Source organism: Chaetodon trifascialis (genome assembly GCF_039877785.1).
Source record: "Chaetodon trifascialis isolate fChaTrf1 chromosome 24 unlocalized genomic scaffold, fChaTrf1.hap1 SUPER_24_unloc_1, whole genome shotgun sequence".
NCBI lineage: Eukaryota > Metazoa > Chordata > Actinopteri > Chaetodontiformes > Chaetodontidae > Chaetodon > Chaetodon trifascialis.
Window position 1 is genome coordinate 1,769,770 of NW_027255838.1, and position 13,387 is coordinate 1,783,156.

The 13,387-nt window shown below is 49.3% G+C and overlaps 1 protein-coding gene across 1 annotated transcript; it reads right to left on the reverse strand.

The window, feature by feature from the left end:
* Positions 1–11,810: 11,810 nt before the first annotated feature.
* LOC139328101 (nanos homolog 1-like) lies at positions 11,811–12,296 on the reverse strand. Its single transcript, XM_070958197.1, has one exon. It carries the CDS (start codon positions 12,294–12,296, stop codon positions 11,811–11,813), a length of 486 nt encoding a protein of 161 aa, XP_070814298.1.
* Between the last annotated feature and the right edge of the window lie 1,091 nt (positions 12,297–13,387).

A 13,387-nucleotide genomic window follows, 5' to 3' on the forward strand; every position in this document is an offset into this window, starting at 1 on the left:
TCCAGCTGTGCCTCCTTGTACTCCAGCTGTGCCTCCTTGTCCTTCAGCTGTGCCTCCTTGTCCTCCAGCTGTGCCTCCAGCTGTGCCTCCTTGTCCTTCAGCTGTGCCTCCAGCTGTGCCTCCTTGTCCTCCAGCTGTGCCTCCTTGTCCTCCAGCTGTGCCTCCTTGTCCTCCAGCTGTGCCTCCTTGTCCTCCAGCTGTGCCTCCTTGTCCTTCAGCTGTGCCTCCTTGTCCTTCAGCTGTGCCTCCTTGTCCTTCAGCTGTGCCTCCTTGTCCTCCAGCTGTGCCTCCTTGTCCTTCAGCTGTGCCTCCTTGTCCTCCAGCTGTGCCTCTTTGTCCTCCAGCTGTGCCTCTTTGTCCTCCAGCTGTGCCTCCCTGTCCTCCAGCTGTGCCTCTTTGTCCTCCAGCTGTGCCTCCCTGTCCTCCAGCTGTGCCTCTTTGTCCTCCAGCTGTGCCTCCAGCTGTGCCTCTTTCTCCTCCAGCTGTGCCTCCAGCTGTGCCTCCTTGTACTCCAGCTGTGCCTCCTTGTCCTTCAGCTGTGCCTCCTTGTCCTCCAGCTGTGCCTCCAGCTGTGCCTCCTTGTCCTTCAGCTGTGCCTCCAGCTGTGCCTCCTTGTCCTCCAGCTGTGCCTCCTTGTCCTCCAGCTGTGCCTCCTTGTCCTTCAGCTGTGCCTCCTTGTCCTTCAGCTGTGCCTCCTTGTCCTCCAGCTGTGCCTCCTTGTCCTTCAGCTGTGCCTCCTTGTCCTCCAGCTGTGCCTCCTTGTCCTTCAGCTGTGCCTCCTTGTCCTCCAGCTGTGCCTCCTTGTCCTCCAGCTGTGCCTCCAGCTGTGCCTCTTTGTCCTCCAGCTGTGCCTCCTTGTCCTCCAGCTGTGCCTCCAGCTGTGCCTCTTTCTCCTCCAGCTGTGCCTCCAGCTGTGCCTCCTTGTCCTTCAGCTGTGCCTCCGGCTGTGCCTCCTTGTCCTCCAGCTGTGCCTCCTTGTCCTCCAGCTGTGCCTCCGGCTGTGCCTCCTTGTCCTCCGGCTGTGCCTCCTTGTCCTCCAGCTGTGCCTCCTGCTGTGCCTCCTTGGCCTCCAGCTGTGCCTCCAGCTGTGCCTCCAGCTGTGCCTCCTTGTCCTCCAGCTGCTGTTTCAGCTCCTCCTTGTGCAGGCTCAGATGGTCCAGCCGCTCGCTCCGAGCTGTTTCCTGCTGCTGCCGCCGCCTCTCTTTAAATTTGCTACGATGACTCATTTCCTGCAATGTGTCTCCTGACGAGCGAGACCGGCAGCTGTGTTCATCGTGGTTAGAAATCGACGGCTGACACTGAAGAGACAGACAGACAAAAACAAGACATATATGTAAACACCTACAGCGACTGACACACGATGCTCATTCTAAAACACAAACATGCATCGAACACTGAAGAAGTTTCAAGTTCTGCTCAGACGCTGTTTTGCTTTTAGAAAACACTGATTCTAACGATCAAAGTGTCCCACGACCTCTTTGAGTGTGCGGATGGTCTGTTTGGTCATCGGGGATCTTGGCTTTGATTTTTAGGGCATCGTTGTCCCTCTCATTCTGTTTCTTCTGGGTCTCCAGCTCAGCACCCAGCACCTCAGTCCTGGCCTGCAAGCGTCCACGGTCCTGAGCCGAGGACAGCCCTAGTGAAGACACATACGTTACACTGTAAATTTGATTGGCTCTCTCATGACAGCATTCAACGTTAAACTTTCTTTTTACTTACTGGATTGCTTATTCCTCTATTTTGCTTGTAAGTGCCTTCAAAATGTTGTTTTTGTGCATCTAATGTCTGATCAAGGGGCGGCACGGTGGCGCAGCAGGTAGTGCGCGCGCCCCGCAGCAAGAAGGTCGCCGGTCCAGACCAACGCAGTCCAGAGCTGGACCAAAGGGAAGAGCTGCGCTGGTGTTTGCTGACACACTGAAACTGGATGTCGGTGTGAGTCGTGCACTGTAACACTCCTTCAGAGTCCTCCTGGACATGTGTTTTAGAGCTGTTGCACCATTCATGTGGCAGTTTGTGTGCACAGCGTAAACGTGTGCATGCGCGAGTCCGGCCAGGCTTCCTCTGGGCGCTCGCTGGCTCGCTGGCTCGCTGGCTGGCTCGCTGGCTGGCTGGCTCACTGGCTGGCTCGCTGGCTGGCTCGCTGGCTGTGCAGGGCCGAGCTCTGGAGGTCTTTTCCTGGCTGACTCTGGTCTGCAGGCGCTTCAGATCCTCTGTTGGTTTCCTCACTCTCTTCCCTGCTCACGACAGTCTGAGTGCACATATGCAAAAACAACAAAAACCAGTTAAACAGCATCGAGTAGTTCACATAAGCATGTGCAGTTTCTGTGCTCCCTGTAAAGAATATTGAAAGAATAAAAGGAAGTCATGGGAGCTTACACATCACACTGTTCCAGGCGCTTGGGGAGAGCTAAGATAAGATAAGATAAGATAAGATAAGATAAGATAAGATAAGATAAGATAAGATAAGATAAGATAAGATAAGATATACCTTGATTAGTCCCACAGTGGGGACTACAGCGTTTAAAAACGTAAAGCCTTTTGTGGCTCAGAGGGAGCTGCACACAGTTTGATGGACGGCCTCAAGTGATGTCATACACGGTTTATTTCTGCCGTTAATAAGCGAACAGATGGTGGACTCTGAGTCCAAAAACAGCTTGTGAAGGCTTCAAACAGAAGGACGTCACCGCAAAGGAAACAAATATCTGCGTCATCCAAGCCGCCGCACAGCCGAGACAAGCGTGGACGTGGAGAGGTCAGCAGGCTCAATGCTCGGCTCTGAGACAATGTGCGGAGCGGCCGGCCGGAGGCTCCGCCCGTCGGGCCGACGACGCCGGGACAGCGCCCGATCGATGGGGGCGCGCCGAGGGGGACGTCCCTCCGACCTGCAGTGGAAACTTCAATGAGCTTTTCTTTCCATTTGACGGGGAACACGTTCTCACATCAGGCGGCGGCGCACTTGGCTGCAGCTGAGAGCTGAGAGCACAGCTGGTGCAGATGTGATGGATCTCCCGGCGGTCCAGGCGATCCAGGACAGAGATCTGTGGCGAGGACTGCAGGACAGTCTCCCTGTAAGCTGAGCAGACAGTCGCACACATACATGAGAGAAAGCATCAGTCAGGACGCTCACATCAGCGGCTTCTGGCCTGATGACAAGCAGCTGCTGTGTTTGTGACGCAGCATAAAGTCGACGTGAGTCAGCTCTTCTGTGCACCGCTGACGTGGCTCACTTCCTGAGGTCTGAGCTGCTCATACACGAGCATCGCCGCAGACTGACAGCAGGGCTCGTGGGTTTGAAGCCACGCTTTGAAGGACGCGTGCTGAGAGCCAATCAGGAACGGGAGGACGTGGACAAACGGTGCACAGCATCAGTTCAAGGACGACAGGGCGAAGAGGTTTCCAAACACACACAGAGAAACAGAGCACAGTCAGACCTGGACTACAAGCCCAACAGCAACAACAGCTGTAAACACAAATAAAAACAATCAAAACAGAGCTGCAAACAAACTGTGTTTACAGACAACAGCTGCTGGAGGAACATCCTTCATCCACAAAGCGCCGAAGCGGCTCGTGACGCCTTTCATAGCGTCTGACGCCATCGCTTTCCCCGCCAGCACGCCGAAAACAAGCTGCTGCATGTGAGCAGACATTTGCAAAGATGAGTGAAGCTGACGAGGTCAAATATTCAACGACCTGTCTGTGTACTGTTTTCATGAAGCAGATCAGCAGCTCGTCTCACGGTGTATCCCTCCTTTTAGGAATCAGCCTTTTCACCTCAGACAGCGCAGGGGAGACATGATTCAGCTGCTCTGCAGTGTCCAACAGCCAGCCGCTGGATTAGTGAGCGATTCAACAGAAACGAGCGAGAGGAAAGAGACTGAGCTGTCATTAATGGACGTACCTATACAGTCAGCACTGGGATGCCTCACTTCTTCAGCTCCAAAATCAGTGGGTTGCTTTTTCAGTGAATCTGTGGCTGCAAGTGGTGAAGAGATTTAACCTCCACAGAGAGATGAAGCTGCTGTGCTGGCCCGCATACGACCCGCACTTCACTCCAGCTCTACTCGACCACAGATACAGCAGGATGGCCGGACAGGGCATAACCTCTTTGTGTCGGATAGTAACAAATGGGAACTTTCATGACATCGAGGACATATGTCGGACTTATGAGCTGGACAAAGGAGATTTCTTTCTAAGAGAAGTCAGCAGTAATGACTCTCTGGAGCACTCCAAAATAACTGGGGTATTTATTGATGCTTATAACTTAAAGAACACCAAAGGCATCGTGGGTAACCTATACAAGGCTTTTATTTCACTGAATAAATCTTCAACAGGTTATATGAAGGAACGCTGGGAAAAGGAATTAAACATTGCAATAACTGAGGATATGTGGAGCAATGCTCGGGAAACCCGGTCCACTACTACAAGTTCATTCTTCTACTGGAAAGTTTTGATTCGTTTTGTTATTACCCCTTACCAAAAATCAAAATCAAGTGGGATACAACACTTTTGCTGGAGGGAATGTGGTTCTGATAGGGCAGATCATGCGCATATCTTCTGGCTGTGCCCGCGGGTTCAGCCCTTTTGGAGGGGAGTGAGTAGCTTGATATTAAAAATCCTGGACCTGGACGCTGGCCTCTCTTTCAATGTGCTGTGTCTTGGGCGCTTCCCCCAAGACCTCTGTAAAAGCGACAGATATCTCCTGAAGATATTTACTGTGGCCAGTAAGAAAACAACAACTAAATGCTGGCTTCAAAAGAGCCCCCCCACTATGACTGCCCTTACCAGTGTGATCAACTCTGTCCGTCTGATGGAGAAAATGACTTTTAACCTCCGACTACAAAAAGAGAAGGGAGATATATTGTGGAACAAGCGGGACTGTTGTGACCAAATAGACAGTGAGTGACTGCTGTATCTCCTGGACACTTCTTGAACTTGATAATATGTACCTGTGGCTGTTTTCCCTTTTTATTCTACCTATAGACTGTATTACGTATTGTCCCAGACCTCTTTTGTTTGTTCGTTTGTGTGTTGTCTTATGGTAAAAACAAAGAAATAAAAGTGTTAAAAAGAAGACGAGCGAGAGAAGACAGAAACGGGCTGTTTGCAGCACACAGTGACGACGTCGATTATTCTGCTTTTGAAAAGTCTCCACTCAGCCCACGCTTTCTTCAAACTCCTGCGGTCTGCAGCACATCCTCTCTCCATCAGCACTGTGGCGTTCACGCTGTTTCAGAGCGCCGACTCGAGGCTGCGCTCTGCGACGCTGAGCCGCCGCCGCCGTGTCAGCGGCGACCTGATGAGCAGGCGGCAGCTCGCACGGCGGCCTCTGCTGTCGCTGCGTGGACGTGTGGAGCTGAGCGCTGTGGACTTGTGCTGCCAAGCACTTTGAGCGGTTGGTCAGACTGTATTTACTGCAGAGCACTGAGAGCTTTCTGAACGTTTAGTCTGCCCTCATTCACAGAAACGTGGTGGACACACGATCGAAACATGAAGCCGTTCGTTAGCAAATAACTGCTTTCTGCAGAGTCCTCACTGGTCTGAAATCAGGACTGCAGCTGAGTGTACGAGTCTGAGTGGAAACAAGTGGAAACAAAGAGGTTTTCACCAAGAATCCTGGAAAGCTTCGTGACACGGTCGAGTGTTGGAAACAGGCCAGAAGAGCCTGACGTTCCCTCTCTGCACCAAAAATATGAAGCTACTTTAAGCGCTGGTGACTGAACCTTTGAGACGTCGTTGTTTTTGCTGACTTGTGCTGACGCTGCACATCTGCCACAGGCCAATACTACCTGCACACAGGGCTGTCTCTGCCAGCTTCACTCAAAGCGACCTCTCTTTGACCTTGCAATCCCAGCAGGCACCGCAGGAGGTGACTGATGCCGTCCAGGTGGTTGCCATGGAGACCGATGCGCTTCAGCTCGCCATGAAGGCGCCATGAAGATACGACAAGCCTAAAGGATGACTGCAGGACGAGTTGATGCGGTGAGGTTCACGAGGCCGTTCGGTCCTGAGATAAAGGGAGAGGACGTGAACAGCTCAGTGATTTTACAGCTCATGAAGCCGCGACAGCAACATCAGAGTCCACGCAAGACTGGAACGATGAGTCATCACCTGAAAGCACAGAGCGAACACATCGATCGTCACAGTCAAACGGTGACCGAAGACTCACTTTCAACCTCGGTAATGAAGTTCCTCGATAAACGGGAAGTGAGGGAATCTAGAGCCTCAACCTTTGAAATGCAACTGGAGGAAAGATGGAAGCGCGGCAGGCGCCACGCCGAGGTCAGGCCTCCATCCGTGGGATGTGGCTGCAGTGAAGACTGAGTGATGTCACAGCGGACTCACATGGAGCAAACTGCACAGAAAGCAACAAAGGAAACCGCAGACTGAGCATCAAAGGAAGAAGCTCGGCCATTTTCTGCCCACAGCGTTCTGCTGCGTGAAAAGAGGCTTCGCTCTGCGATGAAAAGACGGAGCCGTGCTTAGTTAACGTGACCTCGTTGTATCCTCGTCTCCCATGACGACCACATGCAGCTAGCGTCAACCCTTAGCGAGCCGTTTGCACCCTACCTTCACACTGTGGAACGCTCGAGCGTAAAGTCTGCGAGCCAACAAAGCAAAGAAACCTACAGCAGCACGAGCGAAAGTTCAGGAGCGATCGGGCTCAGGAGGCGAACTCGTTCAGATCCGTTCACGAAGCGCAGTTAGAAAACCTCGAACAGGTAGAAAGTGCCAGAGCTAGAGTTCCTCAAACCGTTCCTTATTGTTCTCAACGTCTCCTCTGTCGAGGTGAACGAGCCGCTCTTGGCGTCGGACTTCCTGTTTTTATGACGTCATTAACCGGGAAACTTGAAATTGTCCCAACCAGGCTTTCCAGGTAAACACAGAGCTCACACTGCAGACACATGTATCACATTAGCTCGTGTATCTCAGACAGTGGACTGAAAGGCTTGAATAATGGTCTGTGCAGTGAAGCAGGCAGCTGGACTGCTGTGACTGAAGGCTGGCTCTGCCATTCACAACGGCACTTTGATCACACTGGAGACAGATGGACAAAACAAAGCGTCAGTGGCTGACATGTCCTGACGTTTGCTTCCCAGCATGGCCGCTCCAACAATGCTGGATCCTACATTTCCCATAATGAGGCTTCAGACCTCCCCTGCCTCTCTCAAACTCCACTCCCACAGCTCGTAGCACATGTTTTTCTTGGTAACGCGAAGTCTTGAGGTCAAAGAAGTGCACAAAGTACGACCTTGTTTTAGGAAACACCGACTGCCCAAACAAAGACGTGTTGGCGTCTGATGAGAACGAAGCGTCTGTTACAGAGTTACTGTCTTCAAACGTTCAAGAACAGAAGCTCCGCACGACGTTTTCGACCGCTTTCGCTGCTCGTTCAGAGCGAGAAGGACTGTCCACTGCGTCCTTCTCGGCTCATCAAACACTGAATGTTACTGCATGTGTCTCTGTGAGATGCTTCAGACACACACAGTCCTCTTTAAGGCTGCAGGTACACAGCATGTTCAACAGATCCAGTTTAAAATCCATCTCCAAAGCACAGCTGCCTTTCTAAAGCTAGAGCTGAGAGCGTGGACAGAACCAACGCTGGCCTGAGAAAGACTGCTGCTGCACGCGGACATGAAGCCAGGAGGAAGCTCACCTTTCCCTCACCTGACAAATGTTTCCAAGTGTTTTCAAGCCTTATGCACACGAGTTAATATGTGACAGGCTGCATCCTCTGTCTGTGACTGGAAAAAAGGAAACTACATCACTGGAGTCACAGTGAAATGTGCCGGTTCTCAGAGAACAAAGACTTAGAAGAACATGAAGCTGATGACTGAAGACTTGGCACTTTGGGAATTATTCATCGAGCAATATAACAATATAAAATATATCTGTGACTCTGTTGTGGCCTCCGCCTTGTTCTATGGTGTAGTCTGCTGGGGGAGCAGCATCACAGCAGCTGACAGGAAGAGGCGGGACTAACTCATCAGGAAGGCCAGCTCTGTCCTGGGATGTCCTCTGGAACAGGTGGAGGAGGTGGGGGAGAGGAGGATGACAGCCAAGCTGTCCTCCATGACAGACAATGACTCCCACCCCCTCCAACACACACTCAGTGCACTGAGGAGCTCCATCAGTGACAGGATGCTGCATCCAAAGTGTGTGAAGGAGCGTCGCAGGTCTTTCCTTCCTGCAGCCATCAGGCTGCACAACAGAAACTGCTCCCAGTAATCAGTACAATAACATGTTTACTCTCTGTGCAATAACCTGTGCAATAATGCAATAATGTGCAATAATCAGTGCATAACAATCTGTAAATACTATCTACAATTTCTTAGGATGACGTTATTCTTTTATCCCACTCTTGTATATGTACTTGTTTTGAATCTGCATTGCACTTGTTCTGATACTTTATACACTTTATTGATGCTGCTGTATATTGGAATTTCCCCTCATGGGACTAATAAAGGAACATTGAATTGAACTGAATTGAATTGAATATATGAAATAGAAATGGTTCCCTTTAAGCTCGCGTTCCCCAAGATATACGTCACACAGCTTCCTGAACGAGCTCTGCCTTCGACCGGCAGGCCTGTGAAACAGTGCTTACTGCTGGCCGAGCATGCTCGCTCAGCTATGGCTAACCACAGACGCATTAGAAAGACCCCGACCCTGTTATACTCAGAATCCCTCCAGCAGCTTCATCACACGCTGAACATCGTCCATATGAGAGGAGCTGCACGGCTGATGGCTGCAGTCACAAAAGTCTAGCACAGTGTAGCGCTGTATGAAACTGTACAGGCGTACCTGAGAGAGCAAGTGTTTGTGATTGTATTCAGTTACTTTGTGAGATCAATCGCAGGCTGCTGGTGAAATCCAACTTCAGAAACAAACTTCTCAGGATGGAAGTAGTTGAAAGATGAGCTTTTCTTCAAGGTTAGGCTTCAAAGCTAAAACAAATGTCATTCATCTCCCTGAAACCCATCCTGTCACCTTTTCTCAGGTGTACCCTCCACAGAGCTGCTGATGTCTCAGACCACTGCTGGAAGGGGGCTACGTAGTCTACACTTACTCAAGTACTGCATTTGAGTACACTGTTGCAGTACTTCAGTTGAATTTCCATTATATGCTACTTCATACTTCTGCTCCTCCACATTTATTTGACAGCTTTAGTTACTTTGCAGATTTCGATTATTAACACAAATTATAAGTCAACTAATAAATGATACACAGAAGCCTGATAACATTAATGATCAATAATTATAGTCCAATAACACGATATACTGTGTGTCATTGTGAAACGAGCCATTGTGCTTGATTGCTTCACTTCTGGTCCTTTAAGTGTATTTTCATGCTAATACTTTTTAAACACAGTGCTAATGCTTCGTTTACTTGAGTAAAAGATGTGAATACTTTCCACCACTGTTTCAAACGTCATGCCAACTTGTTAACTCTACACTGCTACAACAGCGGCATTATAACACTGTTTTTCCCCCTGTGTTCAACACGCAGTGAAATGTCCCCAAAATTTCACACAGACACTAAATTACAGCATGTTACACAAAACACCACAAGAAACACTCGTGTTCTTGTGAAGCACGGCGCTTCAAATCATTCACACAACCTGAGAGAAAGGTCACGAGCAGAGGTCTGAAAGTTCATGAAGCAGTGATCTCTAAAGGACACTTCTCACTAACACTCAGAGCCTCGCTAACTGTTCAGAGAAGCTAACAGAAACACAGCTAGGCTACAGGGCCTCCTCTGACGCCGCGCTGTGACGTCATCCCTGCCGTTTACCCCCCCTGCCTCGTTCGCGCCTCACACAGTCACTGACACGCGCACTTCACAGTCAGCTGCTCTGAGGCAGCAGCCGCGCAGGCGGGGGGGGGTGCCCCTCCCCTTGATGGGCCATTAATTAAGCGCGAGCTGAGGGCAGCCAGGACCACGTGACATTCTCCAACTGTCAGCGCTGATACAGAGGCCTGTTTTACAGGCTGCAATGTTCAAAAGAAAGCAACCAACAGATTTATCAGTGACAGCTGGAAGAATTCACTGAATGAATTCATTTATTTTTACTGCGTTTGAATCATTCATCTGAATCCGTAAAGTAACTTAAGCTATCAACAAAACACTAAAAGTGCACGATCAACAAAATATAAGGATGGCAGTATTTGGTGTTAGTGCAAATGGCTAAAAAGCAAACAAGGCAAACAAGCATTATTGTCATCAGCCTTACCATAACAATAACGCTGCTTTGTCTGATCCTCTCCTCTGTGCACAGCTGGATCATCTTCAGTCTAGACAAGAGATTAGTATTGTTAATTCTGCTCGTTAACCAATACATCATCATCATCATCATCATCATCGGTAAATATTTCAAAGAAATAGTTTAATATCAGTAAAGTATGTGCATGAGATGATGTACAGTTATTAAGCCAGACACATACACATTAGGGCTGCACAATTTCCCATATTTTCATCATGATCAAGATCATGACATACATACGAAATATAGCCAAGACGGCCTGAACCAAAAGAAATAAGAAAGTTAATTAAGACGTGGTAATAAATGATATCTTGTAGCCTCAAATGATGACTTAATGAGCTGTATCTTTTGTGCACAGCAGCACAGTATTTATGTTTCTCTCCATGATCACTGTCGGGCTCCATACATGTTTGTTTATCATAAGTCACATCGTTATTGCAAAATGAAACAAGGTTATGGCACATTGCAGTTTCTCCTAATTTCGTGTAGGCCGTCTGTGTGATGATGATCCATGTGGGATGGCCATAAATAAACTATTCATTCATCTGTACTCGTTTAGTATCAGAGTCCATTCAAAGACAGCAACAGGTCGACTTCAACCAGACGATAACATTATCTACAGGCAGGTGGACAAATCCAGGAAACATCTGCTCAGTGAACGGTGAGGCTAGCTAACACGAGGCTCTGTTATAACTAATAACTAATGTTAGCCAAATGAGCGTTTTCACCTAAAGCATCACCAAGCTCCAAACATAACTTACCATCATGGTATCACTGGTTCCTGGACTGGGCTCTGGTCCGTGCTCTGCCGTGTCTTTGCTGCTGGACTCAGGTGCATGTTCGGTCAAATCCAGCTGTTCAAGCTCACCACTGCTAATGCTGCTGCTAGTGCTGGGCATGGCTAAACCCGGTCCACGACCACCAAATAGGTCCGTCATTTTCCTACTTGTTGCTGCAAGTTCCTCGAGGGATTTTGTGTATTTATTAATTTTTAACCCTGAGCTTTTCTGCACCACCTTTGCGTTTGTGGCCTTGTTTTCTGTGCTCCATCTGCCGGACTGCGCTAGCTCTCAATCCTCCACCAAAGCTGTCTAGCGCCGCTGGAGCAGCGTGATTGACAGGTGACCGCTGCAACAGGCTGAGGGAATGGGTGGGACTTACCCACGTGGACCAACTTTGATTGGCTATCAGCATGGGCAGTGATACTCAAAGCGAACAACACAAGAAAGCAGTACTAACTTTTAACTTTTATTTCTGATGATGTAAACAGGAACCCCCTTTTGCAGTTTGCTAATTGTTTTTAACAATCGTATTTTTCAATGTTTCATCACATGTATTTGTTTTTAAGGCAAAGCAGAATGCCAGTAACACATTAAACAAACATGTGAATATTCAATATTGTCATTATCATGACATTAAACAAAGTCAATGAACCACAAACAGCAGATAACGTGCAGGTAAACACGAACTCATGGCCTGAACAGCTCGTAGTCGTAACGCAGAGCGTTTTCAGTGGCATCAAGTCTTGCAGTGTCCCCCATCAGCTTGCCTACCAGAACACGGACTTCGGCAGCTTCTTCGGCAGCTCCTTCGCAGCCCCCCGCCGCCACTTCCTCTGCGGGCAGTGGCTGCGCGTGTGAGCGCGGTCCCCGGTGGCTTCACAGATGGGGCAGCTGTAATTCCAGAGGATGGGGCAGATGACTTTCCCGTCGCCTGACTTCAGATTGTGGGACGTGTACACTCTCGGAGACTCTCCGTTCTGCTGGCAGAAGCCGCAGTAGCCTGAAGAAATCTCGCTGCTGGTGTCCGACAGGCTGCTGGTCTCTGTGGAGCTCTCCCGCCCGGTGCCTCCGACATGGACGCAGGGATCCGCTGCCGCGTCTCTCTCGGGCCACACGGTGTCTCTGCGGTCCCCCTCACGGCTGGTGCACAGCTCCCCCAGCAGTCTGGCCAGGCTCATGTAGTCGTGCCACATGTCAAAGCAGTCCCCATCAGAGAGGGCGCTCCGGACCCCGACGCGTCCTTGCGTCGTCATTTTTGGAGGAGAAGATTGCGCAGAGTTTGTGCGAGTGTGGGAGAGCGTCTGATATTTATATGGCGTGAAAGTGCAACAATGTTTGCATTGGCTTTTCGTGAATTGGTGGCAGGTGTTCGAAAGAAAAAAACTGCTGCTGTGCGGGATGGAGGGCTTTCTTTCATCTCACGAGCCTGGAGCTCGGCCCAAAAGATGAGAGAGTGAAACAAATAAACAAACATTGTCTGTATGTGTGTGTGTGTGTCTGTATGTGTGTGTGTGCGTCTGTATGTGTGTGTACGTGTGTCTGTATGTGTGTGTGTACGTGTGTCTGTATGTATGTGTGTGCGTGTGTGTGTGAGACAGACAGAGACGGAGGGAGAAGTGTGTATGTGTGTGTGTGTGTGTGTGTGTGTGTGTGTGTGTGAGAGAGAGAGAGAGAGACAGACAGAGACAGAGGGAGAAGTGTGTATGTGTGTCTGTATGTGTGTGTGTCTGTATGTGTGTGTGTATGTGTATGTGTGTCTGTATGTGTGTGTGTATGTGTGTCTGTATGTGTGTCTGTATGTGTGTCTGTATGTGTGTGTGTCTGTATGTGTGTCTGTATGTGTGTGTGTATGTGTGTAGGGGCAGCGCGCCTTGTGAGCAACAAATTCCAAATGTTACAAACAGTGGTGAGGTGCACCTGCTGAAGGGTCAGAGAGGTCATCTGACCCTGTCCTCTGACACACACACACACACACACACACACACACACACACACACACACACACACACACACAGATGCAGGAATGCAAATGTCTTTAATCATCTGTTCACTTGGACTATCGTTTTCAAGCTTATAGACATTGTGAATAATAACAATAATAATAATAATAATAACAACAATAATAATAATAAGACGTTGATGTCATGATTATTATTAATATTGCTGTTGTTCTTACAATAATCCTTATTTTCTTTCCTCTTCTGATTAACATATAAACAATGAAACATGGGCGGCACGGTGGAACAGCAGGTTGTGCCTCACGGCAAGAAGGACGCCGGTTCGATCCCCGGGTCGGACAGAGCACTTCTGTGTGAAGCTTGCATGTTCTTCTTCTCTCCGGGCT